The sequence below is a fragment of the Ricinus communis genome, chromosome 6, assembly GCF_019578655.1.
Source record: "Ricinus communis isolate WT05 ecotype wild-type chromosome 6, ASM1957865v1, whole genome shotgun sequence".
NCBI classification, from domain to species: Eukaryota; Viridiplantae; Streptophyta; class Magnoliopsida; order Malpighiales; family Euphorbiaceae; genus Ricinus; species Ricinus communis.
In genome coordinates this window covers 1,760,812-1,787,059 of record NC_063261.1, presented here as the reverse complement: position 1 = coordinate 1,787,059, position 26,248 = coordinate 1,760,812, and the positions used below count along the sequence as shown (strand labels likewise).

Genomic DNA, 26,248 nt, shown 5'->3' with positions numbered 1-26,248 from the left:
TCCTTTTTCCCTCGATATCTAGATCTAGAAAAAGGGTGGTGACAGTTGCCTCTTAATTGTTAAAATTTATGTGCATGCAAATGTATTAAATAAATAGAGATAAATCATAAACATCAGGATATAGCAAAAGGATATGTGAGCTATGGAAGCCACGTCTCGTAAACTCAAACTTTGATTGCTGATTCAATATGGGCCATACCTGTTTGAGTTGAGGACTTCGCTCCACTAGGGATTTGAGGACTTTGCCTGCCTAGATTTGAAAACTTCACCTACTTGGATTGAGGGCTTCGCCTACTTAGATTGAGGACTTTGCCTTCTTAGATTGAGGACTTCGCATGCTTGTGTGTTTGAGGACTTGGCCCGCTTTTATTGAGGACACCCATTTTGATTGAAGGACTATGCATGTTCGATTTAGGAACCACACCCATCTAATTTGGGAACCACGCCCGTTGATTTGGGAACCACGTCCAATGATTTGGGGACCACGCCCAATGATTCGGGAACCATGTTTGTCTAATTTGGGAGCTACATTCGTTGATTTGGGAACCACACACGTTGATTTGGGAACCACGCCTGTTGATTTGTATTTGTAGAGACTTCCTTCTAGCTTCTTGATCACTTTTTGCTTTGGGATGCAATTATATTGTAATTTTCGCTTCGGGTTATGATCTGGAATGTATTTTACTCTTTTGGATAATCGTTGATTCTTTAAAAAATTTAAATTGATTCTTTACTTTCAAAAAATAGGTCGATGAGCTTCCATTGATGATCTTCCATGAATTGTATTCTACTCTAGGATGATGATTATTTTGATGTGGGATCTTCAACTTTGGAAAGTAAGCTTGATAATCTCCACTTTAGGAAGTAAAGTGGTGCATTTGCCACTTCAGGAAGAAATCTGACTATAGTTCGAGCACTTTTTTTGTTTTTTGAACTTCTTTTCATTTTTCTGTTATAGGTTAGTGATATATATATACAAGTATATATACAGATTTCCTCAAGCAAAAGTAGTCAAAGTATGTAATATGCATGTTATGTATGACATGTAATGCATTTCTAAAAATCATCCTTTACTTTTAGACAGAGGCATTTCGACGTTCATCGGCAAAAGGTTGATGCTTTGACAAGTAGGTTGTCTACTCTTTGGCCATAGGGCATGGAGCCAAATAGTTGATAGCAAATGATGAAGACGATGATGCATATCAGAAATCTGAAAGTCATGGTAATGACAAGAAGTGCAGATCTAGAGATAACCCAAGCATGCGAGGACTGAATCATTTTGCCTTAGGACTGTACTGATACTTATGCAATGACAGTTGGCTTTGCGACAATCTCATGTAGATAGTAACTGAATCTCTTTTCTTTTCTTAACTTTTGCTTAAGCTGCCCTTTCGGGTTTTCAACTTAGCAGACTCTATTTTTGCATAAGCCGCCCTTTTAGATTTTCAACTTAGCGTATTCTTGTCTTTATACTTTTCTTTATTTTCTCTTTTTATTTTTCTTATTTTCTCTTTTTGCAGGTTTCATTACTTGAGAAGTGTGAACTTTAGCACTCGCAGTCCCTTCTGCCAATGCTTGCAGATGATTCTACTGATTCTCAAGACTTCTCCTAAGGTAAGATGTTTCTCTAATTCTACCGATTTATTATGCATGGTGTCAAGATTGATGGAGATTTGAGTGCTATCAATTCTTGGGTTTTTCCTGCAGGAGAGTTAAAGAAATTGATCTTACTTTTATTAAGATCTCATAGACTTTGCTTCTTACTCTATTTTTCTTTCTAGTAGCAGGCAAGCAATGAAAATTGATGTGAATTCTAATCAAATTTTATTCATTTAATAAGGCACAAACGGGTATATTTTCTATTTCACATAATATTACTCTTGTTATAAACTAGTCCATTCAGATTTTCTAGTCAAATATTTTTCTCACCTTCTATTTTCTTGGTTTTTGCCTGACTAGCCTATATAGGTCCTTTAGTCAGTAGAACCTGTCTTTTTATTTTTTGTATTTTTTTTCAAAAGATAGTATCTAAAATGGTACAAATTGACCTGTGGACTTATTGCCTCCGAAATTTGAACTCCTTTCAGCATCTTCGAGCATAATTTTTCATATTTGATATGGAAGTTTTTAGCTTAATTTAAATTTCTTTTTGGAGTTAGATGTTATCGGTCTTGCATGTTTAGAGCACCAATCTTTAATCACTTTTACCTTTGGAGGTCCTTGTTTTCAAGGTCGTAATTAATGTAATGGTGTATGAACTCAGCCTTCTTGCTTTGCCCCCAGTGTTTCGAATAATTTTGCTAACTTGAATTCAATAATATGGTATCAAATACTACCTCCATTTCTCTTTCCTTTTTTCTTTTTCTTTTGTTCTATCCTTTTTCTCTCTTTAAGAGTTATGTTATGTTCGATAGAAATATACCTAGGATTGTAATTTTTGCCCAAATAAAATAAATCAGTTCAAATAGAATTAATAATAAACATGCTTATCTAATAATCATTGTAATGCAGAATACCATTAAGATAAACATTATAAAAAAAAGCAAAAATCAAGGTTATATTATTGATCTTAAAAGCATAATCATGTTTTTATTATTAACACAAATCAAGTGCTAAGTCTTAGGAGGTTTCGTCATATTCAGATGGTAGGTCTTCGATCTTTGTCGCTTCAAAGTTTTCCATGCTTCAACTAGCTTTAGTATTTTCAATTTCTTCTACTTGTAAGCTATCATCGGACAGGCCTATGAAGGTCTTAGGATTCATCATTTGTAGCTTTTCCACCCAAGATAGGAATACATTTCGAACTATCATCCAAACTTGATCCTTTTCAAAAGGCTTGTTCTTCATTAGAACTTCTTTGTTCCTCCACCTACTCAAGAACTTAGAAAAAGACTCATTGGATTTTTTATTCGTCGATTCCAAATCTGTTATAGATACTTCTAACTGAGCATTTTAGTCATATTGCTTCACAAAAGCATCACAAAGCCTTTACCAATAAGACTTGATGGACCTTTCCAACCCATTGTACCAGTTTACAGCTAGGTCTTTTAATGAGAGTACAAACAACTTGATAATTTGGGTCTTACCTAAATGAGTAGTACTCATGACAGTAGAATATTGCTCCAAGTGCACCTTTAGATCTTCAGTTCCATTGGACTTCTGACTAAAAGGCTTGACAAGATGCAAGATATGTTGAAAGATCATGGTTTAGATTCAACCTTTGACTTTGATGAACTGATGCTGATTGGAGAGGACAAGTTACCTCCTAAATATCATATGCTCACCATGCGCTTCCACATCATGAGTAGTAGTTGCGGGGCAGTAACAACCTTTTGGATAATCTGTTTCTAAAAAATCTCAGTCAAAGCTTGTTGGAGTTCCTCTCGGATTATAATCCTTAGGTCAGCCATGATTGCAATCTTGATAGCATCAATGTCTTGCTTGTAGGCTATCTTTGTTTCAATTTATGAAGTGCTACTTCTTGGGCTCTTGTCTTTATTGTTAGTAAAATGGGCCATCTTAATATCCATTCTTATCTTATCCAAACTAAAAATGATAATTTAAAATGGCTTTAAAACAAAGAGTTAGTGTGATGCATGAGATGCATGATGCATATGCAATGCACAAGGACAAAGAAAAGGGTTTGCAAACAAGTTACTATATAAAACATTCTCTCGACCTTATTACTCTAGCACACATTTCACGGTGAGTCTTTTTCTTCTAGGATTTTTGGGTTTGGGCTTTCTACCAATAGGGGATAGTAGGCACGATGTGCATGTCATAAGCTCTCAAAGCATATTTAAACAAACAAGGCAATGTTTCTCAGTATAAGCATAAAAGCTTGTATTTTTTGGGCCTAGGGCCTGATTCTACATTTTCTTGGGCCAAGGCGTTTCAATATTTGGGCTCTAAGATACTTTCAAGGAAAAACATCTTAGATAGCAAGTAACAGGGTTCCTAGGGGAAATTACTATGTCATTATCATGAGCAAAGTCTTGGGTAAGGATAAAAGGCTCTCACAAGAAAAGTGTTCTTCCTTGACTCGTCTCCCCACTCAAAGGTCTATGCAACGAAGAAAATTCACTTATTACTTGTGAGTGATGGTAGACAATGTCACAATTCTAGGATTCAAGTGGAACCAAAGAATCATTAGCCAACACCATCGAGGCTATAGGGACTAAAGTATACAGTGTGTGAAAGAGTAATGATGCAAGAATAATTTGTTAAAAAATAAAATTAAAGACAAACATACACTGGAATCAACTTTTCAAATCCCCAGTAGAGTCGCCACTATGGGCGGCGGTTTCGTGTGCGCACCCAAGTGTCTTTAGCGACTATAGCACTGTAAGGCTTTTCAACCTAATCGGGAACACGCTAACTAGTCATTGAGACTAGTACGGACATGGGAGTCGCCACCCGGGTAATCATCGGGACACTTTTACTAATGAGTGGCGTTTCTTATATTCTATAAGGAAGTTTATGCCACAGAGTCTAGAGATGGATTCGGAAGCCAACTTCTTTATTTGTGTATATTAGCTTTTAATTTTAGTGTTTAACAAATTATTTCCTATATATGCAAGCAATTCATACACAGACATGCCAAAACATCACACATAATATACCTAAGTCTAGTCCATTTTAATTAACCTAGCTTATATTAGGTTATTAATCTAGCTTACTAGTCAATTATGTACAAGGTCCACCTAGTCTAGCCCAATTATCAATTATGCTCTTGAATTCCAGCCTTCAAGCTTAGTGGACTACTTATTATGAGAAGGCCCATTCATTGTGATATTAATCCTAACTAAATTCAAGCCCTAACTAAACATGCCAAGCCTATTAAGTCTACTTAGATTTTAGGATTTTAGCCCCAATTAAAGTTGATTACCCTATTAGACTACTAGATTCATGTTGGATCAATTTTAACCCTAAGTCTTGGTGTCCCATTTTAATTATCCAATTACATAATCATATATTAATTAACATACAATAAGCAAAAATAAACAAAATAAAGCAGAAAGTAAAACCTAGTTATTACAACTCGTCTACAACTACGATTGTGAAAAGGAAAAGACCTAAAACTATACAGAAACTAAGAGTACATCAAAACATCACCAATAAATACAAAAATGGGTGTCTAGCATGAACAACAAATCAGCTCTACGTGAAGAGCTGATCGGCTCAACAAAGAGCCAATCATCTCTTTCTTGAGTCGATCGGCTCTAAGGTCCCCAGGTTGATTTCTCCAATCGTCAGTATAAGTTTGCATCTCCAGAGCTGAATTTCACATGCACAGACATTAAAAATCAACTAGAATGAAAAAAATAGATAAAAAACATAAAAATAAAAGAAACAAAAGTTGATTAAATGATTAAAACCCTAAATTATTAAAAATCCTAAACATCATAAACTAACAGAAGGAAAATTAGAGCAAAAGAATCTTGCTTCATAGGTTTAATAACTTAATCATAATGACAAATAAATCTAAATATAAATCCTATAACATATTTCTAATTAAGTCTAAAACCCTAGTTGGAAAAACATCAGATCTCAAGACCCTAAATTCTTATTATTAGATTTAAAACTCTATTAACATTCATAATCATGAAAAACCTAATCTAATCATACTTATCATATATTAAAATCCTAATCATATTTCTAAGATCAAAAGTAGAAAAAAATGGAATGAAGAAACCAATTATGATGATGGTTGGTGAATGATGGAAGGAACTCTCAAGTTGTCATCGTGAATGTTGGACTTACGAGTCTCAGGTGATGAGGATGCAGTTGAATCGAAGATTAGGTAGGAATCTAGTGCTGGATCTAGCTTAGAGAAACCTTCCATCGATTTTAAAAATAGTTTCCAGAAATGATCTTTCTTCAGTAGCTTATTTCTTAATATGGTTCTTTTTTTAATGGCTTGGATCTTCTAAGGACGACTAAGAACGATAATGTTTTTCTTTCTTTTCTCTATGTTTTTTCTTTCTCACTGTCTCTTAAATATCAATCTTGCTTACTGCCAATTTTCAATTCTTGATTCCTCCTCGAAAACTCTAAACACCTCTTTCTATTTATTTATATAAGGTTTCAAAGAAAACCTTAAAAAGTGATAGATTTCAAGAATATATCGATAAATATCTAATTTATTTTTAAAATTTAAATAATTATCAATTAAAAATGACATTGGAGTGCAAAAATCTCATTCGGCATTATGTACAGTCGATCGGCTCTATACAAGAAAAGTTACGAAAAACTTACAATTAGGTCCCTGAATTTGTAAAAACTACCGCTTTGACCCTCAAACTTAATTTTTCTGACAATTAGGTCCAAATTGATTCCAAAAAGGTAATTTCAGCTAAATTAACCTTGAACTTAGCCTCAGATTTGTCTGTCCTTAACCTTCCGAGACCCGAGAAGGCAATAACTTTCATCATAGGGTTTTTCGTTTTTTTCTAGATTTCTAGATCTGAAAAAAGGGTGTTGACAAATGATATATGGTAAGAGGATTCTCACTTCTAAATTCTTTCTTAATCATCTTTTCTATCTCGGCAACATCTAAAACGGCGCTATCCAAATCTCCTCGCATGTCACAAAAATTATCAAATGCCTCAAACTCCTCACCCCGCTCAACAAGACCTACATAACTCCTCCTATTGTCCTAATTTTTTTAGGTCTTCCCTTTTTTTAACATGCCATGATTATTAGATTAAGCCCTAAATGAAAGATTGATGGGGAGTTCTTTTTACTCATTGGATAATATGTGGATGATAGGAAGAAAAGGAAGAAGGATCATAGGATTCCTAGTAAGCCCACTCTTTCAACCTTTGAAGGTCAAGCTTCCCTCTCTTTTGAAGAAATGGTCCTCAAGAAAATGGAACAAACTTGAAATTATCTTCATCATTTACATGTGGATCTTGTGGAGATCTAAGAATTTCACAAACTTCCTTCATGTCACATTGAAGATTGAGAAGTGGAACAGGAAAAGTAAGAGAAAGAGCACTATTACTCACATTGGATCAAGTAGTGGTATAAAAGGCAAGGCTCCCATAGTGGAAGAAGAAAAAGATGAGAATGACTAATCTCTTTAAAATTTTTTCTTATTTTTCCTGTTTTTTCTTATTTTTTTCTCATGCATAGTCTCATGCCTTTGATTACCACATCTTTTGTTTATTTTTTATTTCTTTATGCAAAACACGTTTTCTTTTTTAAGTTTATTTTATATTTTAATGTCTCTTTATTATATTCTTTCTTTTGATTTTGCCAAAGAGTGAGAGAAAAGTGAAAGATGCTAATAAAGATAATATTGGTAAATCATAACATACAAGGGGAGAGCCAAAATCATTAAGGAAAATGAGCCTTAATTAAGAATCATCTCATATTAAAGAGGGAGAAAAATCCCTAATATCATATTAAGAGGGAGAAAAATCATCTAAGAAAAATCATCTTTGAGAAGCGTGATGGCGCTTCTAGAGCGCACAGGCACCTCAAATCAAAGAGAAACACAATTTCTAACAGGAGGTTTCGTGAACTGAAGCGCGAGAGCGCTCTTGAGTGCAAACAGAACTTCCATGAGGGCGCTTCTATAGTGAGGGTGGTTTTTACAATTAATGTTGAGCGAGTGACTGTTACAAAGACTGCTGCTGTTACAAAGCCACGTGTCTGGAGCTTTTAGAGATCCAACGACTATAGTCAAAAAGCGGGAGGGCGCTTTTCTGGCAGAAAGTTGCTTTTTGTCAATTCATCAAGATTTGCATTAAATGCATTGTAGGATCCTTTGTAACGTCTTTAAGGGGTTGGTATGAGTATAAATACCCCTCATAAAGATACAAGACATATGAATGTGAAATTATTAGTACCAAAACACTTGCAAATTTATTTCTCAACTTACTACACTTAATTCTTTCTTTATATAGTTTTCTAAATTGAATTCATTTGTTCAACTATACTAAAAAATAATTGTTGTGTGAGCCTAGGTCTTAAAAATACAAGGAAGTGGTTGTTAAGTTTTCCTTAAAACTCAAGGATTAAATAACTTATTGAGAGATTGATACACTAAGGGAAGAGGTTTAGTATTAGCCTCTCGAAACACCAAGTTGTTGGGTGAGCTTGTTAAAATCTAAAGTTTGTAATCAAAATTGATTATATTGGAATACTCAAGTTTGATCTTGTGGAGTGGACGACGAGAGGATTGTTTCTCAACTACTGTAAATTTTTTATGTCAATTTCTCTAATCCTTATACTCATCTTATTTCCTTGTCTTTTCTTTTGGATTCTTGAGCTTTGTACACTTCATCTATTTTTCACGATTCGAAGTTACCAATTCAATTCTTTTCTTATTTCTAAAAAATAAAAATAAGATATATAATTAGAAAATTACTTTATTAGTTAATATAACATTGAAAATGTAATTTAAATGCTATTTTAGGATTATAATCATTGTTTAATTAAGATAGTAATTTATTTAGTTGTATAATTAATATAAAGAAAACACATCAACATAATGACTCTATGTAAAAAGTAAACACATAGTAAAAAATACTTATGTATTAAAATAAAAGAAAATTTTATGTTTCAAAATTTATATATAAAAAGATACTATTTTTAAATACAACAATTAAGTTTATATTTCATAAATTAAAAATATTTATAATTAAAATAATAACAATAATCATAAATGATTAATTATAATAATAATAATTACTATTATTATGATGATGATGCTGTCTAAAACGGATGAGGAAGGAACAACCTATTACTGAGGATTAGGTATACTTTTGACCTAAAAGGAAACAAGTGATGATGATAACGGTGGGTGTGTAGCCCCGCCACGGTAGACTGCATTTTTGGTGATATAAGAAGGATCTCTATTTGGTCCTTTGACGTTGAATATCTACTACAGTACACCACTTATGTGCTGTGGCCTACCAACTCACCCGCATGTCACGCTTCCACCTTTACCCCTTTTTGTTAGCCCTAGGTTTTAATTTTCAACTAGCAAATTTTTAAAAAATATTCTAATTGATTTGTCTTGATTGTTTTTAGCGAAAAATTATTATTCTGATGCAATCACAAAAAGTAAAACCACGTCGTATCATAGTCTAAATAGTTAGTAGATTTACTCCTCATATTGATATTCATGGTTTTGTAATTGCTGCAGCTAGAAATTGTATAAACTGAATATAGAAAATAAATCTCTATAGATTTATATTAAAAAGATAAATAAATTGAAGTATCTATAAAATCAATGTGAATATCAAATTAGAATTCTTTACTAAATTTTCTAATTTAGTTGTTCTGAATTCTAATATTAATCATTAATTTCAAGTTTCAAAATGAAGAATTCATAAAAGAATATATAAAAATAAGAGGAAGAAATAGATATAAATTCTAAAATAATATTGTCACAAATTAATTAAATTAATTGTTAATATAATAAATGTGGAGAGTATATATATATATATATATATATGAGTATTAGAATGTGTGTGATCAAAAGGTGTTCCTTCTGAAGCTTCATTTCAATCACTTATTCGTACCAAGGCAATTTTTTTTTAATGCTTCTCCTCTTTGCCCATTTTCTGCTTTCCTTTAAATGAGACATGCATGGATGGTGAATTTCTAGCCCAACTAAATTCTTCCAGTCTCAATAAGTAATTAAGTTAGAAATCATGGAAATTTATTGACTATATAATAGATCACATAAACATAAGTGCAATCGATTTATAATTATGAGACTTGGTGCGTAGATGTGTATGAAGAACTATTTAGCTGAATTCTATTTGCTACTTAAGAGTTATGGACTTTCTCTATGATTATGACATTAGATATATCTTATGATATGTTGTATTCATATTAGTCAATTTTCAATTATAATTAGTTAATAGTAGCTAAATATCAATGAATGCAAATGTAACACATGATACACTAGAAAAATACATAAGTACATATTTTGTGGTTTAATATATTTTTATATAAAATCGTACGGTATTTTTAGGTGATAAAAAAAATACCTTATAATTTATATTGTTGATAGAGATAGAAATGACTTACATGTTTTTTAAAAGAACTGGCGTAGTATAAATATATCTTACCATATAGTAGCGATTTTTCAAATTCGTACTCCATTTTTTTCACAATATAAATAATTATTTTTTTATTTGTCAATAATATAAACTACCGAGATATCTTGTTATTTAAAAAAAATTACACAGCTGAAATGTGTCAAACTATAGAATAGGGATTTACACTTGGTTTAAATAAAAAGGTATTTATACTTTTTTTCTATAAAGTAATGTTATATGTCATAATTATAATGGAAAGTTTAATCCAATTGACTCGGGTTAAGTTGTTTACTAAAATTATCAGCCTCTAAAAGGCTTTCCAAGCACCATTGAGTGAAAAATTAGTAAACGCTTCTTTGGCCAACACAATAAAGAGAAAGCATAGACATATTGATTACTAGAAGCAATGGTTAATCATTAAAAAGAACATTTCATGTGGTCCTACCCCTCCGTAATTCATGCCTTAATGAATTACCATAAGCTTTTTTTCCTTCAACATTTATAGTTTCTTCTTCCTCTTCTTCTTCTTCTTCAGTTCAGTGCTCTCTCCACTTTGGTTTCTTCATCAGTAGCTAAACCAAAGATGCCCAGGACTCATCACTTCATCTTCTTTATCTCCTCCTTCTTCTTCTTCACCATTTTTCAATGTGGCAAGTCATCTCAGTTTGGCTTAGAAGATGGGCTGTCTTGGCTCAATGAAGAGGATAGTGAAGTTGACATGGTTCAGACCAGGCATGATTCCTCAAGTAGTTGTGATTTTACTTCAGGGAAATGGGTTTATGATCAGTCATATCCTCTCTATGACTCAAGTTGCCCTTATCTTAGTACATCAGTCACTTGTAAAAGAAATGGGAGGCCTGATTCTGACTATGAAAAGTGGAGATGGAAGCCTCATGCCTGCTCTGTTCCAAGGTCATGTTGTTCTACTTCATTGCTTATATAACAACTGAAGATTTGGCCACTAATTAATTTATTGATTATTGTATTTAATAAGTTGCATTTTCAGTATTGGTACTTAATTGGCCTCAGTAGAGCTCTAAATTATACTTTACATGTTAGATACAATTGCAGTACACTCGAATTAGACATTATGTCAAAATTTAGTAATTATTTTTAATTTCGATACAGGTTTGATGCGTTGAAATTTCTTGGAAAGATGAGAAAGAAAAGAATAATGCTGGTTGGGGATTCTATAATGAGGAACCAATGGGAGTCTCTTGTGTGCTTAGTACAAGGAGTTATTCCAACTGGTCATAAGATGGTCCACTATAATGGTCCTTCCATGGCCTTTCATGCTTTGGTAAGAGAATCTGTGCATATGTCAAACCCAAATAACTTGAAACATCTAAGCAAACCAAAGCAAACTAAAAAGATACATTTTACGCATGTATAAATTGGTCCATACACCCTCTAACATATGTTTAAAAGCTCGAACTGGCCGTTTGGTGTTAATATGTAGGACTTTGAGACATCAATTGAGTTTACTTGGGCTCCACTGCTTGTGGAATTGAAGAAAGAAGCTGAAAACAAGAGAATCCTTCATTTGGATATGATTGAAGAGAATGCAAGATATTGGAGAAATGTTGACATTCTTGTGTTTGATTCTGCCCATTGGTGGACTCATTCTGATAAATGGCGTTCGTAAGAAATTAAATCATTACCCTTTATTCTTATTTTTATTTTCTTCCACATTTAAATATGTCTCATGCTAGCCCGATGTTTAGTTAAATGTATTTTAAGCTTCTTCATAATGAAATTAACATGTCATGGCCTTTCAATTACAAAGTTTTTGAGCAGAAAAATGTTCTCTTTTCTTTAAAAAAAAAAAAAGAAATTTCATATGCACAAGATCCCAATTGAATATCTGCATATATTAATCAAAATTTCAGGTGGGACTACTACATGGAAGGGCAGTCTCTAATCAAGAGTATGAATCCAATGATTGCTTACCAAAAGGGACTCACCACATGGGCTAAATGGATAGATTTAAATCTTGATCCTCGTAGAACCAGAGTCATCTTTAGAAGCATGTCTCCAAGGCATAACAGGTAGGTGCCCTGAAAATTATGTGCAAGAATTACATGCATGTCACATTAGTATACATAAATTACCGATGCCTCTTTAATTGACAAACAAAAAATATATATATTTCTGACAGGGATAATGGTTGGAAATGCTATAAACAAAGGACGCCTTTAGCATTTTTCAGTCACCAACATATCCCTGAACAGTTGGTGGTATTGAAAGAGGTGTTGAGAAAAATGAGCTTTCCAGTATATTTACAAGATATCACAACCATGTCGGCTCTACGTAGAGATGGGCATCCTTCTGTTTACAGAAGGGCAATAAGCCAAGAAGAAAGGCAGCACCCAAGAGACTTTTCCTCTGACTGTAGCCATTGGTGCCTTCCTGGGGTACCTGATATCTGGAATGAGATGTTGAGTGCACTTCTTTAGGTGAAGAGTAGGTGTACCAGTGAGTAGAATGACTCTTCTACTAAATACTTAGTTGTCTCTTTTTTTTCTTTGTTTATTGTAGAGTTTCCAATAATTAGTAATGTTTTGTATTTATGATGCTGTATTATAAATGGTTTGATGGTGCTGCTGCTGTCATCTTTTGGTATGAAAAGATGCACTGAATGATTATCATAGGTCAATTTTAATGTGCTATTGATATATATTATTATATATAAATGTACTATGATTATTATTATGTTATTATTCCTTTAGTGGGTGCCAATTTTTATAATCTGGCTAATATGCAACCACTACTTAATTGCAAGGTAACAAATTAAGGTCACAAGCAAGGTAACATTCTGAGCAAAGCTTTCTTAATGAATTTAGCCTTTGGGATGTTGGAGGAGTTAAACAACCAGAAATTCAGAAAACGGAAAAAAATAAACAAGACAAACTACAAAATATCATATTGGAAAGTTTTTGGCTATGCATTTATATTGCGTCCAATCATTCATTGAATTGAATGAGCGAAATGTACCATGAATATTTAATATTTAAATAATAAGAGAATGACATATATTTTAAATTATATAATCAACATTGTGGCCAAAAAACTTCTATTATCATTATGTAACCACATGCTAAAATTGCTTATGCTTATTTCGATTAAATACAGCATATAAAAAAAAATATTCTACATTTGGAGGTTTAAATATCAACCAACACAATTCTGAGTTTTTAATTAACTAACAGAGTCATTATTAATCTACTGAATATTCATAAAATTGAGACATACCCTTTAATTTGAATCCCTATTCTTTTAGCTCAACAAATTATGAGGAGCGAACCTTTTCCTCAACTTGGCAATCTCTTTAGAACTCAATCCAAAAGCTTTCTTCAAAAGCTCTTCTTCAATGCCTGATCCAAATACAGCACTCGGGATTCTCTGCAATCCAGGATTTTCGCTGTTAAAACTTCCCAAGATAGTTGCCTTTTCATCTCCAATGTTCATTTGGAAGTGCACTAGACCTCTTGGAAACACCATGACTTCACCTTTTTCAATCACCTTAGCAAAAACCCGGTTCTGGGTATCCACAAATCCTGAGTAAAGTTTTCCTTCCAAAACAACTGCTACCTCAGTTGCTCTTGGATGGAAATGAGGCACATTCACACCGCCAGCTTCAAGATCTGCACGTACTAGCGACATCCCTAATGTGTTCAGACCTGGAAACACATTGACATTAACAGGAATAGATGACAGGCCAGTTTCATCGAACTTTGCAGGAGATTTTATTCCAGAAAATACAAAATCTTCCACTGTGGCAGCCGAAGAATTCCTACAAGAAACATGGGCTGCAACATCTGTATCAAGAATGCAGAAGTCTCGGACAGGATCCGGGTCTGAAGCAATTGTGACATAGGCACAGTGGAGGAACAGAAAGAAACCTAGTACCCTTGTCAGGGCCATTTTCCTTCTGCAGCTTCTTGGTCTGATCTATGGAGCTAGCAGTACTGAATGCATTACCTAGAACCTTTTATGGTACAGTTTGCTTGATAACAAAGGGAAAATGGATTAGTTGGGTGCAAATGCTGGTTTTGCTTTTGGCAGTTTCTTTTATTTATTTATTTATTTATTTTTTTTTTTGCTGAAAGTTTAAAAGCAAAAGATGAGTTATGCCAATGGATTTGATAATTGAGCCGAAGCTTGTATCTAAAGATACAATACTCCAGATTCCAACAACTACATGAGGAGGCATAAAGTAGCTTCAGATTCCAACTAACATCACTGATAAAAGAAAAAAGCAACTGGTCCTATTCACTAGTAGAAAATGCAACTCAAAATTATTTATTTGGTTCCACGTCCTGAGATGTGGCAAACTCTGTATCATGAAGAAAAAAGGAAATCCTTGAAATTTAATTAGCCTAACACTGGCACTTTAGAGTTCTAATGTAGGTCTTTGATGTGATTTGCATATCTCATCTTTTTCTAAATTGAGATTCTATCTAACTAGGCAGCCCGCACTCTATTGCGGGGTGCATTTACCTGTCTTAATTTATGGAACAATTTTATAAGGTTTTTTTTATTGTTTCACAAATTGGAAATTATAGTTGTTTACTATAAAGCAATTAAATTTATACAGCATAACATTATAACCGCAGTACATACATAATTGAAAATAGTTTTAAAATAACAAATAATATTCAGCAAGTATAACTTCTTTTAAGTTACTTAGCATTTATGCTGTCTACAACGGATAATTAACTTTAGAAAACTATAAAAGTACTTAGTAAACTTGATACTGAAGAAAATTTAACATATAGAAATATAACTAAGATCATATCGTCCATCAACATTTTGGTTGTTGCGATAAGTCCACAAAATCTGTTTACAAAAATAAAATGCATATTATTAATTTCTGTTACAAAATTAATAAGAATAACTTCAACTTATTCTTTTAACATACCTTTTGGAAGTCTGTTCAGCTGCGTTAGGCATCGTCATCGGATGATGAGGGTGGAGTAGCTGGTTCGAATAAAATAAAATTCATAAAATAATGTGATTAGTATAGATAAAATCTTAACTGGTAGTTATATCATCATTATCTTTTACCTGTCACAGATTATTTTGGCTGGTGATTGTTTATGAACTAGATTTTTATTTAACTTGTCAACAGGAAGTGATGATAATGGTACAACTGCAATCACAGGCTCTAAGAAAACTTCTGAACAACTTACAATTGCATCAGTATGTATTTCACTAAAAGAAACAGATGTTGTACCTTTAGTTGCATAGAAGAATCTGGAATTTCATTCGAATGACTCACACCCCGCGTCAGAAAAATCTAAAAATCTTCTAACATTCTTTACAGTACTCATACTTAATGGTATTTGTAAGAGCATTGAACTACTTCGAGTACTTGTCGCGACAAAGGGGGATGCCGGTGTTGAACAATCATCGTCTTTAAGAATATAAGTCACCTTGAACGTTAAATTATATAGATCATCTACCCGAGTATTTAGAACATTTTAAAATTACTTTTGAATTCCAAAGATTCTGCCAATAAGTGGAGGCATAAAGAACTTAGTCTTGCAGCCCTTAGCTAGATCGCTAGCTGGTAGACCAATTAAATCAGCTGCTGATCCTCAAAAAATCAACAAAGTTGTATATCCAATGTCATCTTCAATAATTGTATTCAGTTTATACCTGACATTATATTTTTTTTAAAAGTTAATTAATACCAAACTTATAAATAAACAAATACCAGTAAGTAAGAGGATCTCTTGATGCTCCACAATTATTGCACCAAAACCTCATCGCCGTAGTTCTAAATACTACTTTTGCATTGTGGGCAGGCTCTATACCAGCAACCAATTGATACATCAACATCCTTAATTGTTGCTTTACATGTGAATTTTATGTCCTATGTAAAAGAACATAGCAATAAATTAAGAACTGGTAGTCAAATATTAGTTCGGTTAATAGTAACAATTTCAAATAATTAATAAAGCATACCTTGTTGGTATGAATGTCTAAAGACAACAATTCTTGAATGGATTTTCTATTTCTATTATTTTCAACCTCTATGTCATGCACCGGACGATTTTCATTTTGGAATCGCATAAATTTTTTTAATAGATTGTTGTGTGTAATTTTACACATGTCTTTGAGTTGAATTTTAATGAATTTTGAATAAATAAGCTATATTAATTAGAAAGAATCTTAATTTAATTAGGAGTTTATTTAAATTATACCTTTATTTTAGCAATTTTATTTACCTTTTAGTTTATTTAGGAATTTTTATTTAATTTTTAATAATTGTTTTCTTTAAAAGGAGCCCTAGATGATTAAGAAAAATGTATCATATCCACACATGAGCGTGCTTGTGCCTGTATCAGATGCTGGATAAAGGATCAAGAAGCACGGTTTGACACATGGCCATGTTCAAAGCTGTGTTTGCCACTAGACTCTAAAGAAAATAGCATATAGGGAGCACATAGGTATGCTCCAAGCCATGCTTGTTTCTGCTTATTTCGAAGAGGTTATGAAAGTTCAGCATGACATGACACACAGGCGTATTCCAACCCGTTTCCATTTCTACCTAAGTTGAAGATATAATTATAGCAAAATATAGGATCATACATGGGTATGTGTCAAGCTGTGCCGAAAACAAGAGGATGCCACACGACTGTGCTTGAAGCTCTATTGAAATAAAAGATAGTTCCTTTTATTGGAAACTCGAAAATTAAGGGCAAGTGAGGGTTTCTTTAAGCCTTGGCTAGTAAAAGCGGAAGAGAATATTTCTTATATATAGAGAATTATCATAGAAATAGCTTTTGAAGACATACTCAAGGAGATCAAGAAGATTTGCACGAAGATTCAAGAGTTTGAATCAATTATTTACTTCCCTTCTTTGATTTCTTTAAATTATATTTTTGTGTGTTGTCACAATCATGTGGCTAGACTCTTCTTAGGGTTTAGATTTGTGTAGCTATTCTATTACTTGTTTGGATTTTAATTTCCTTCCAATAAATTATTTTTTCAATCAATTTTATGAGTTATTTTTATTTATTCTTGTATTTAATTTTAGGCCTGATTAAATATATATTTTTGAGTACATCAGAGATAACGAGAGTTGCATAATTTATCAGCTCATAGACTTGTATAACTTAGGAACCTCGATCATAAAAGTAAACGAATCTTTTGGAGAATAATAAATTACTAAGGAACTTAATGAACCCTAGTTAATTGACGTGACCATAAAAATAGGCTGTAATTGACTTTGGTACTCTTAAATGAGCTTGAAAGAGACTCTAAGTAATTTGAGTGATTTATTCTTGACTAAATTAATGATTTGAATTGTGAAAAGATCCTGTAATTCGAATAATAGTTAGTGAAACAAATCCAAATCCTAGTTTTAATTATTAGATTTTAAAAGGGGAACATTTTAGTTTTATCATTTATTTATTCAATTATAATTTATTCGGTTTTGTCAGATTGTGAAAATCCAATTAGGGTTGGTACTTGGTATCAATCTCCTCGTAGGAATGATACTCATACTCATTTTATACTACTTGTTGCGATCCGTGTACTTGCGGAGTTTGCTTAACACAGGTCCAGAAAATCTGTATTAATACAATAATATCATTAATTCCAAATCAGTAAACAAAATATATTGCTTTATTAAATGGATAAAATAAGTGAATTAATGAATTTATCTTTCTTTAAAAGAATGCACCTATAGAATTTGAAGATGACGAAAATTCTCGTGGCGAAAGAGCTATTGACTGATACACCATCTATATTAAATTAAAATTTAGTGAAGTACAATTTATGCTCATATTAATTAATTAATAATTTCAGTAATCTAGAGAGTATCATTTACTATTAAACTTCATCACGATCATAGACAAAAATGCAATAACACCGCCATTATTTTCTTCCTATAAAATGTCATCCTCAAAAAATTGTGTAGCAATTTTATACCATAGAGTACATCCAAAGCCTCACTATTGCAACAATACATGAGATTTAACCAATCATTTATTTTAAAAATGATAGTGTTAGCTTGTGACACATAATTATACTTGAATCCGTATGCATCTTTTTTTTAGCAATGTGACCTATGATATTTACTTCTTCAATATCTCCAAAAGAAATCACTTATCCCATGACGTCTATAAAACATAAAGATGCAAATAATAAAGACCCAAGTAAAAAATCATAATAATGGGTAAATATATAAGTACATAAGAAAAACTTGTCAAATATGTTGTATCACCAGTTCTATCTCTTACACCATGGAAATCAATAAAATCAAATCTACCGAATGGTATTGGTGGATCATCTTCTTGAAAAACCTTAATAGAATCATTTTAGGGCATTTTAATTCGAAACGGATGGGGGCTTATTCTATAATTTGTTTGCGTCAATATGATTATAAAGCTAGATATATGGTAAATCTTTTCTTTTGTTAGTAACTCACGAAATGATCAACATTTGGGAATGGTGTCGTACATTGACTCACCCTGCAAATATATATAAGAATACTGAATAATAAATATATTATTTAATATTATTACCCTTTCGAAACGGATGGGGGCTTATTCTATAATTTGTTTGCGTCAATATGATTATAAAGCTAGATATATGGTAAATCTTTTCTTTTGTTAGTAACTGTCGAAAATGATCAACAGACTGCCTGGGAATGGTGTCGTACATTGACTCACCCTGCAAATATATATAAGAATACTGAATAATAAATATATTATTTAATATTATTACCCTTTCGTCGAGCATTAAGAACTCTAGACTAAATAATTTATCAAAGTTTGAAATTTTTAAAATTTTTCCATATTCTTATAACACGAAATTTGAGTTTAATATTCCTGCTCATTCGATCAACTTCAGACAACAATGTATATGATATTTTCCTGAACTTTATATTATATCAAACAATATATATCAAAATAATAAATGATAAAAAAAATAAAGAATCAATACATTAAACAATAGCAGATAAATCATCAAAAATTTCCATATATATAATATTTTTAGTTATGTCTGTACACTAATCATCATTTTCAGTTAATTGTTTATTTATTATTATAAGTAAATTTTTATGAAAAGCAACTCAAGATAATGCAATATATAACTGTCTATGACAAAAAACATGATCATGTAAGTATAAACCAACTTTTAATATTTTTTTCTTGGCTTTTATTTATAGTCATATAATAACAGATTCTTATAGGAAATTATCGTCTTTTTAATATGAAAGGAATTTATTCTCATTATATGAAATAACAATCCAATGTATGTACACTTTTTCTCCAAAATATGATCCGGTTATTATTACAGATTCAATAACTTTGTTTTCTAAATTTTTCGTCATTAATCTTGTACCATTACACAAACCAATGCTAGGATTAATATTTCTTAATAACATAATAGGTATATTTTTCTTCAGTTTCAATTTGTATTATGGGGAGCCGTTAAAATTTAAAGAGTTTAAGAATTCTATTAGATAAAGAACTTCTAATTCGTCAGCACCGTTTGATGTCCTACATATTGAGTCAGAAATATAATATATTCTTCATTCTTCAAGTATTAAATCCATAATTTCTTTATTAACAGTGTCAATAATTTTCGTTAGTAGGTGTTATAATAGCTCAATTTTTAATATATAAATGATTTACATAGTTTTGTTTGATATCGTGATAGGCCTCTTCAATTATTTTAGTTATTGGTTAGTATAATTTTTTAGTAACAAATGGTTAAGTATTTTAATTAAATCACTTGCTTCGTTATTTTCCGTATTTTCTACAATAGTTGTTGTTTCATCTCCAACCGATAAAATCCATTTTGAAAGTTCATTATTATCATTACAAACTCTAGTTAGACGCATGTTAGTAGTTAATTTGTACATTTTAAAAAAAATTCATAAATAAGATTTTGTGATTGATGCATTTATAATATCGTGATTGATGCATTTATAATATCTTCTTTATTACCATTAACAACAATGAGTAAGATTTATTTAAAATTTCTATCTAATAAAAGAATTTTTTCCGCCAAATGGGTTATTTAACTTCTCCTTTGTTGACTTGTACAAATTATCTCTAAATGATATATTTAATGCTTCAAAATAGTGTTTATGACTCATAAGAGCTTCATCTCAAATTATCAATTGAGTTTCTTCTATTAATCTTGCTAGTTGTGTTCCTTTTTTAATCTCACACGTAGAGTATTTAGTCAAATTAATAGGTATTTTAAATCTAGAATGAGTTGTTCGGCCTTCGAATAACAACAATATTATAATACCAGACGAAGCGACAACCAAAATAATTTTTCCTTCATACTTAAATTTAGATATAATAACTTCATATAAATATATTTTACCAGTCCCACCATAACCGTAGACAAAGAATAATTCTCCTTCATTGCGTTCTACTGCATATATAACATTATTAGAAATATTATGTTATTCGATATTTAGAGATTGAATTAAAGTGTCGTGTTTAGATTTTAAATCAATAATATTGCAGTTCAGCTCTTTAACTAATAAATAGTTTGTAGTGTCTTCAATTAATGATCTATCAGGTAAAGGTAAATCATAATCAAGTAAAAGAAGATGAATTCTTATTAAATATTTTCTCAAGTTCAAGCAAAACCCCATTCTTAAAATAGTAATCATAAATAGACATTAATGGAATTTGTAAAGTATTAAGAAGTTCATATGCTATATCGTTAGAAAAATATTTTCAAAAATATTAAAAAGCTTATTAAGATCTCCAACTTCACAAAATAATGCAAAAACTGTAAATAAATGACGCAACTCATAAGAGAATGCAGATAAAATAAATTCTTCCATTGCACTAATCCACTAAGTATTGTTTTCTATTAAACTATATACATTACATGTTGACTGAAAACTATTATGTACAATACTATTAACAGTTCCAATTCCTTCAAAATTTTTAAGTTCTTTAACAATACTCTTAAATAATAAAGCTCACCAGAATTAGAATGAACATAGGCACTCTTACCAATACAATCCAACTTTTTTTTACTGTTCCACACCCATTTAGTATGAAACTCAATATATGTAAGGGTTCGAGCATCTTCGTATAAACAACCAGCATTCATCCATTCTGTAAATATAGTACGTCCAAAATCTAAAGTGCATGCAATATAACTTAAATTGTTATTTAGTTTTAGCAAAATTCTAGTCATGTATTGTAAATGTATTGTTAGTTTCTAAATAGCTGAATCTTTATATTATATGAAAAACTTAAATAATCTTCAAGTTGCCTCATAAAGTGAGATATATCGACAATCTAAATATGACTAATATCATCAATGACAAGTTCATCATTATTTTCAATAGAATTTATATCTTTTCCATAGTTGTGAATAACTGCACGAATTCTATATGTTCCCTTGTTAATATATTTGATAGATACTTCACCATTATAGATTTACAACAGTATTCAACGCAAATGTGTTCTTCATATTTACATATTAAATATCTATTGTAAGATATAACTAAACGATTATCAATTTTTTCATTATTTTTAATAGTAAAATTTCTATCATTACTACGTCAATATATTACAAACCCATTATCATCAATTGTAGTCTCTTCTATATAACTTCTAGGATAAAATTTACTATATTTTTTATTTTTCATGCAAGTGGATGATGGATTAATCGAACCATATGGTCCATGTACCATAAATTTAGAAAAAAATTTGAAGTGCTTCGTGATCAAGTTCTTTGGACGTCAACTCAACAGAAATAATCAAGTCAATATCAAAAGTCGTAACTGATTTACTTTCTTTATGTAACCAAACCAAATAATGAATATGAGGCAAACCCCTTTTTTAAAACTCAATAATGTATAAGAGAGTAAGAAATTTATCAAAATGTTCATGTTTTCTAATATCCCGAATGAAATGATTAATTTCAACTTTACAACGCGACAAACAATATCAGGTCTATCTTCAGGTTGCTGATTAATTATGTAATTTGACATTCTTTGAATTTCAGGCCATAACGGGTTGCATGTGAAAGTTACAAATAAATTTGGATGTCTATAAAATTTACATATATCCATAGCATCGTGGTAGTGCTCAATCATATATCATGGACTTCCTCTGTAGCTAGAAGGTAAAATTATAATTGATTTTCTTACGTTGTTAGAGTTATTCATACCGTGCCTAACTGCATTTTTTATTTTAAGATATATCTCATATCTTAATTGCTTTTGATTACGTCTAATATAATCTAATTTTTTTTCTTCGACACATATGAATGCATCAACTATAAATTGCTAGAACAAACGACCTCTTCTTGTTAAAGTATTTTCTTTATTAAAACGTTGTTGTATTCTATAGATATATTATTCACACATAGTAATATATTTTCTAGATATACACACTTTTCAATTATTGAAGACAATACTCAATATCAACTCTATACCCATCTTCCTCATAAGAAAATAAAAGAATATACTGCATTGTCATAAGACTAGAGTGTAAAATACTGATTTTTTTTAAATGACCAGATTTGTGCTCAATAACCATATTTCTTTTTTTATTAATTATACCAAAGTCACCAACTATCAAACCAGCTATTTCAGAAGATGATAGAAGATTCTTTGTAAACTCTCTTGATATCTTCTTCCAATGAATTTTAATTTTACTGGCAACAACCTATTATCTTTGGATCTACGACGAACCATTTGAAAAGATTTAGCAATTTCATTGACTGATCAAACATTTCAATGAGTCCACTAACAATTATTTCACTTATAAATCCATGATTTTAGAATTTTGGAAACAAGACATTCTATTTTGCACTTTATTTTTGGTATCATATATATACAGTTGAGCAATTCTTAGTTTATTTCTATCAACAACCAATAATGACCAATTAAATGAAGATTATGACTATATTTTAAAAACATAGGAATCTAGTTTTTTATTTATTTCATAATTAACTTTACCACCAATTGATGAAAAAGTAAAAGTCAAATTATAGGCTCTTATATTTTCTCGAAATTTTGATGAAAAAGGTCTATTATCGTGACTTAAAAGATTGTCCAAAAAGGTAGGAGTTTTTGGCCATGGAGGTAATTTTATTATACTATCTCTATAATATATTTTAAATTTTTTTTCTCTTTGTATTGACTCTTTTCACCAGCGCGTTCAGCCAATCAATACATTGCACCACAATACTAGCATTCATTATCTGGCATATGCCTAAATCCAACTTTTACAAGTAAGATCCTATTAAAAAATTAAAACAAAATTAAGTATGTCTTGTGTATGAATATATAATTAGTAAAAATAAAGTTTCTAATTTTTACTCATGTTGCTTGATGTTGCATGGCTTATAGAAAAAAAGAACTAGCTGAAGGGTCAATGCGCCTTCTTTTTCTTTGAGGATTTACAGTAGTTGCAAAAATATTATAATTTATTATATTTAAAAAAATGGTTAAGTTATAAATTAATTTATGATGTAATAGTATTTTTATAAATTAAAAATCAATAGATACATGAATTATCTGTTAGCTCAGTTATCAATATATCAACTAAATTGTTTTCATTCGCTTCATCAAAAGTCGGGATTTGGTCATTGCGAACAGTGGTTTGATGAAGATTTATCATCGTAGATAGGTCGTCTTAATCAGGAAGTTTAATTAATATATAAATTTTGGAGTAATCTTAAGTATTAGGTAAACTTATTTTATATGTAATTTTTTACTTGTAAATTGATTATCTAAATGGATTGACACATGTATTAAGTTTGAGCTAGTTGTAATGTCGTCAGCGCCAGAATTCATACTATAATTTTCACGGAAATAATCAACTACAAGTAAATGTAGACCAATGATTAACTATAAAACATATATATACCACAAATGAATAATACATTACATAAATAAAATCTATCAGTAATTCAAAATAGACATTGACTATATATATATATATATGTGTGTGTGTGTATGTGTATGTGTGTATGTGTATATATTTAAACTGTATACTTACATTTTAAGCTGAAACAGAGGGTTCAAAAAAAGCTGCATGTAGAAAAAGAAAGAATGATTAGTTAGTCAACATTAAAAAGATATTATCAATTATAACAATTTAGAAAATATTAATTAAAATATTGGAAAGGCATTTTAATTATAGTTATTGTATGAAAATAAATATATGAAAAAGAAAGAAATTTTGATGTGAAAATTAATTAAAAAAATTATTTATGCAACTATAAATTTTTTATAAAAGTAAAAAAGATCTTATAAAATATAAATATTTTTTTAGATTGCAGCTAAAATTATTTGTCATATTAATTTTCTATGAAAAGATTATTTTAACAATATATGATATCAATTTAGTTCCACTCAATAATAATTGTATTGTATGTGTATAATCATTTAAATTATTAAATCAATAATTTATTATAAATCACCCATAATTATCACATTATATGTGCAGTTAGCTAAAGTATAGTGTTGACCTAAGAGTCAATTGATCTCTATTTTGATTTTAACAATCAAATTAAATATTGCTAACATCATGTTTGAGTATCTATATGGCAGTGCATTAAAAGATTTTAGATTGGCCAAAATTTTCTTGAAGCCTCAAGAAAGTATTATAAAAAGATCCAAAAAGTGCGAGGGCGCTTTTCACACGGTCAAAATCATTCAAGTTGTTGAAAACTCCATCTGACATCTTGTCAGTGACAAAGCGACAACTGTCAATCAAAGAGTCAAATTCTCAAGAAGCTCGAGGGCGCTCCATAAGTATGAGGGCGCTCTAACTCAAAGCTTAAGAATCAAAATGGCAGTTGATATCGCAATGAGAAGCGCGAGGGCGCTTCTGAGCATGAACAAAACATGCATGAGGGCAGTTTTCTTAATTAATATGAAGTCAGTAACCATTGAGTTATCAACCACAAAGTCAGAGCCACGTGTCTGAAGCCGTTGGAACCCTAACGTCTCTTTTTAGAAAGTGCCAGGGCGCTTCAGAAATGCGAGAGCACTTTTTATGACTTCAGGCAAAACTTTGCCAAGTCATCTAATTTGCATTAAATGAGTTTTGGACCCTTTGTAATATCTCTAAAAGATAGGTATGAGTATAAATACCCCTCATAAAGACTTAAGAAGTGTGTGATTGTGTCTTGTCCAAACTCTTGCAAATTTATTTCTCAACTTTCTACACTCAATTTTCTTCTTTATAAAGTGTATTAAGTTGAATCTTATTGTTCAACTAAAACTCTAAAGGATTGTTGTATGAGCCTAGTTGTTGAGTAACTATTAATACTTAAGGATTAAAGGACTTAGTGAGGGATTGGTTCATTAAGGGAAGAGCTTTAGTGTTAGCCTTAGAAAACACCAAGTTGTTGGGTAAACTTATAAAATCCAAAGGTTGTAATCTTAAAGATTATAATGGAATACTCACGTATGATCTTGGGGAGTTCTCAAGTGTGATCTTGAGGAGTAGATGTAGGAAGGATTGTTCCTGAACCACTATAAACCTTTGTGTTAATTTTTTTAACCCCAACTCTATTCTAATTCTTGTTACTTTTTCTTAAATCCTTATATGTGACCTAAACTTATTCAATTTTACAATTTAAGGTCATCAATTCAATCCTTCTTCTAGGTTCTAAGGGACAACAAGTGGTATCAGAGCTAGAACACTCTTATCAAGCTTCATTACTAGTGTAAAAATTATAATAACCAATGAAGGAGCTCAACACCATAACCATTCTTTAATGGATCTGACTATACCTTTTAAAAATTTCGTATGAAAATCTATTTGGATTCATATAGCAAAGTGTAGGATTATAAGGTGAATGAATGGAAGGCTCACACCAAAAGTCAATAATGATGAAGAAAGGATGCTCCCTAGAGAAGAATAGGTGGATCTCATAAGAAGCATAATCACAAGAATAAGCAAGCGATGGCCATTCTTGTAAGTTGCCCCTCTAGAAAAGAGTATGGAAGAGTATAACATTGCATTATGGCTCATCAAATTTGGACTATCTTGGAGAACTGCCATGAAGAAGACACCAAACAAGTTAAGTCAAGGAAGATCCAAATATATGTCACAAAATATGAGATGTTCAAGATGAAGCTAAACAAATCCGTCACAAACATGAAAAATAGGTTTCTCGCCATCATCAACATGAGAAAAATTAGGAAGCATTATGAGCTAGTGGAT

At 31.1% G+C, this 26,248-nt stretch overlaps 2 protein-coding genes across 2 annotated transcripts; one reads left to right on the top strand and one right to left on the bottom strand.

The window, feature by feature from the left end:
- Positions 1-10,578: 10,578 nt before the first annotated feature.
- LOC8262809 (protein trichome birefringence-like 36) lies at positions 10,579-12,781 on the top strand. Its single transcript, XM_002521131.4, has 5 exons — positions 10,579-10,973; positions 11,190-11,361; positions 11,521-11,702; positions 11,951-12,109; positions 12,220-12,781. Exons 1-5 carry the CDS (start codon positions 10,645-10,647, stop codon positions 12,515-12,517), a joined length of 1,140 nt encoding a protein of 379 aa, XP_002521177.2. The 5' UTR covers positions 10,579-10,644; the 3' UTR covers positions 12,518-12,781.
- A 416-nt stretch (positions 12,782-13,197) lies between these two features.
- Positions 13,198-14,473, bottom strand: LOC8262810 (germin-like protein subfamily 3 member 2). Its single transcript, XM_002521132.4, has one exon. It carries the CDS (start codon positions 13,983-13,985, stop codon positions 13,338-13,340), a length of 648 nt encoding a protein of 215 aa, XP_002521178.1. The 5' UTR covers positions 13,986-14,473; the 3' UTR covers positions 13,198-13,337.
- Positions 14,474-26,248: the final 11,775 nt, after the last annotated feature.

Bases quoted from the DNA above. Each gene is read 5' to 3' on its own strand.
- LOC8262809 (XM_002521131.4), top strand. From the start codon at position 10,645: ATGCCCAGGACTCATCACTTCATCTTCTTTATCTCCTCCTTCTTCTTC. The intron at 10,974-11,189 runs GTCATGTTGTTC...ATTTCGATACAG, and splicing joins CATGCCTGCTCTGTTCCAAG to GTTTGATGCGTTGAAATTTC. The intron at 11,703-11,950 runs GTAAGAAATTAA...TCAAAATTTCAG, and splicing joins CATTCTGATAAATGGCGTTC to GTGGGACTACTACATGGAAG.
- LOC8262810 (XM_002521132.4), bottom strand. From the start codon at position 13,985: ATGGCCCTGACAAGGGTACTAGGTTTCTTTCTGTTCCTCCACTGTGCC.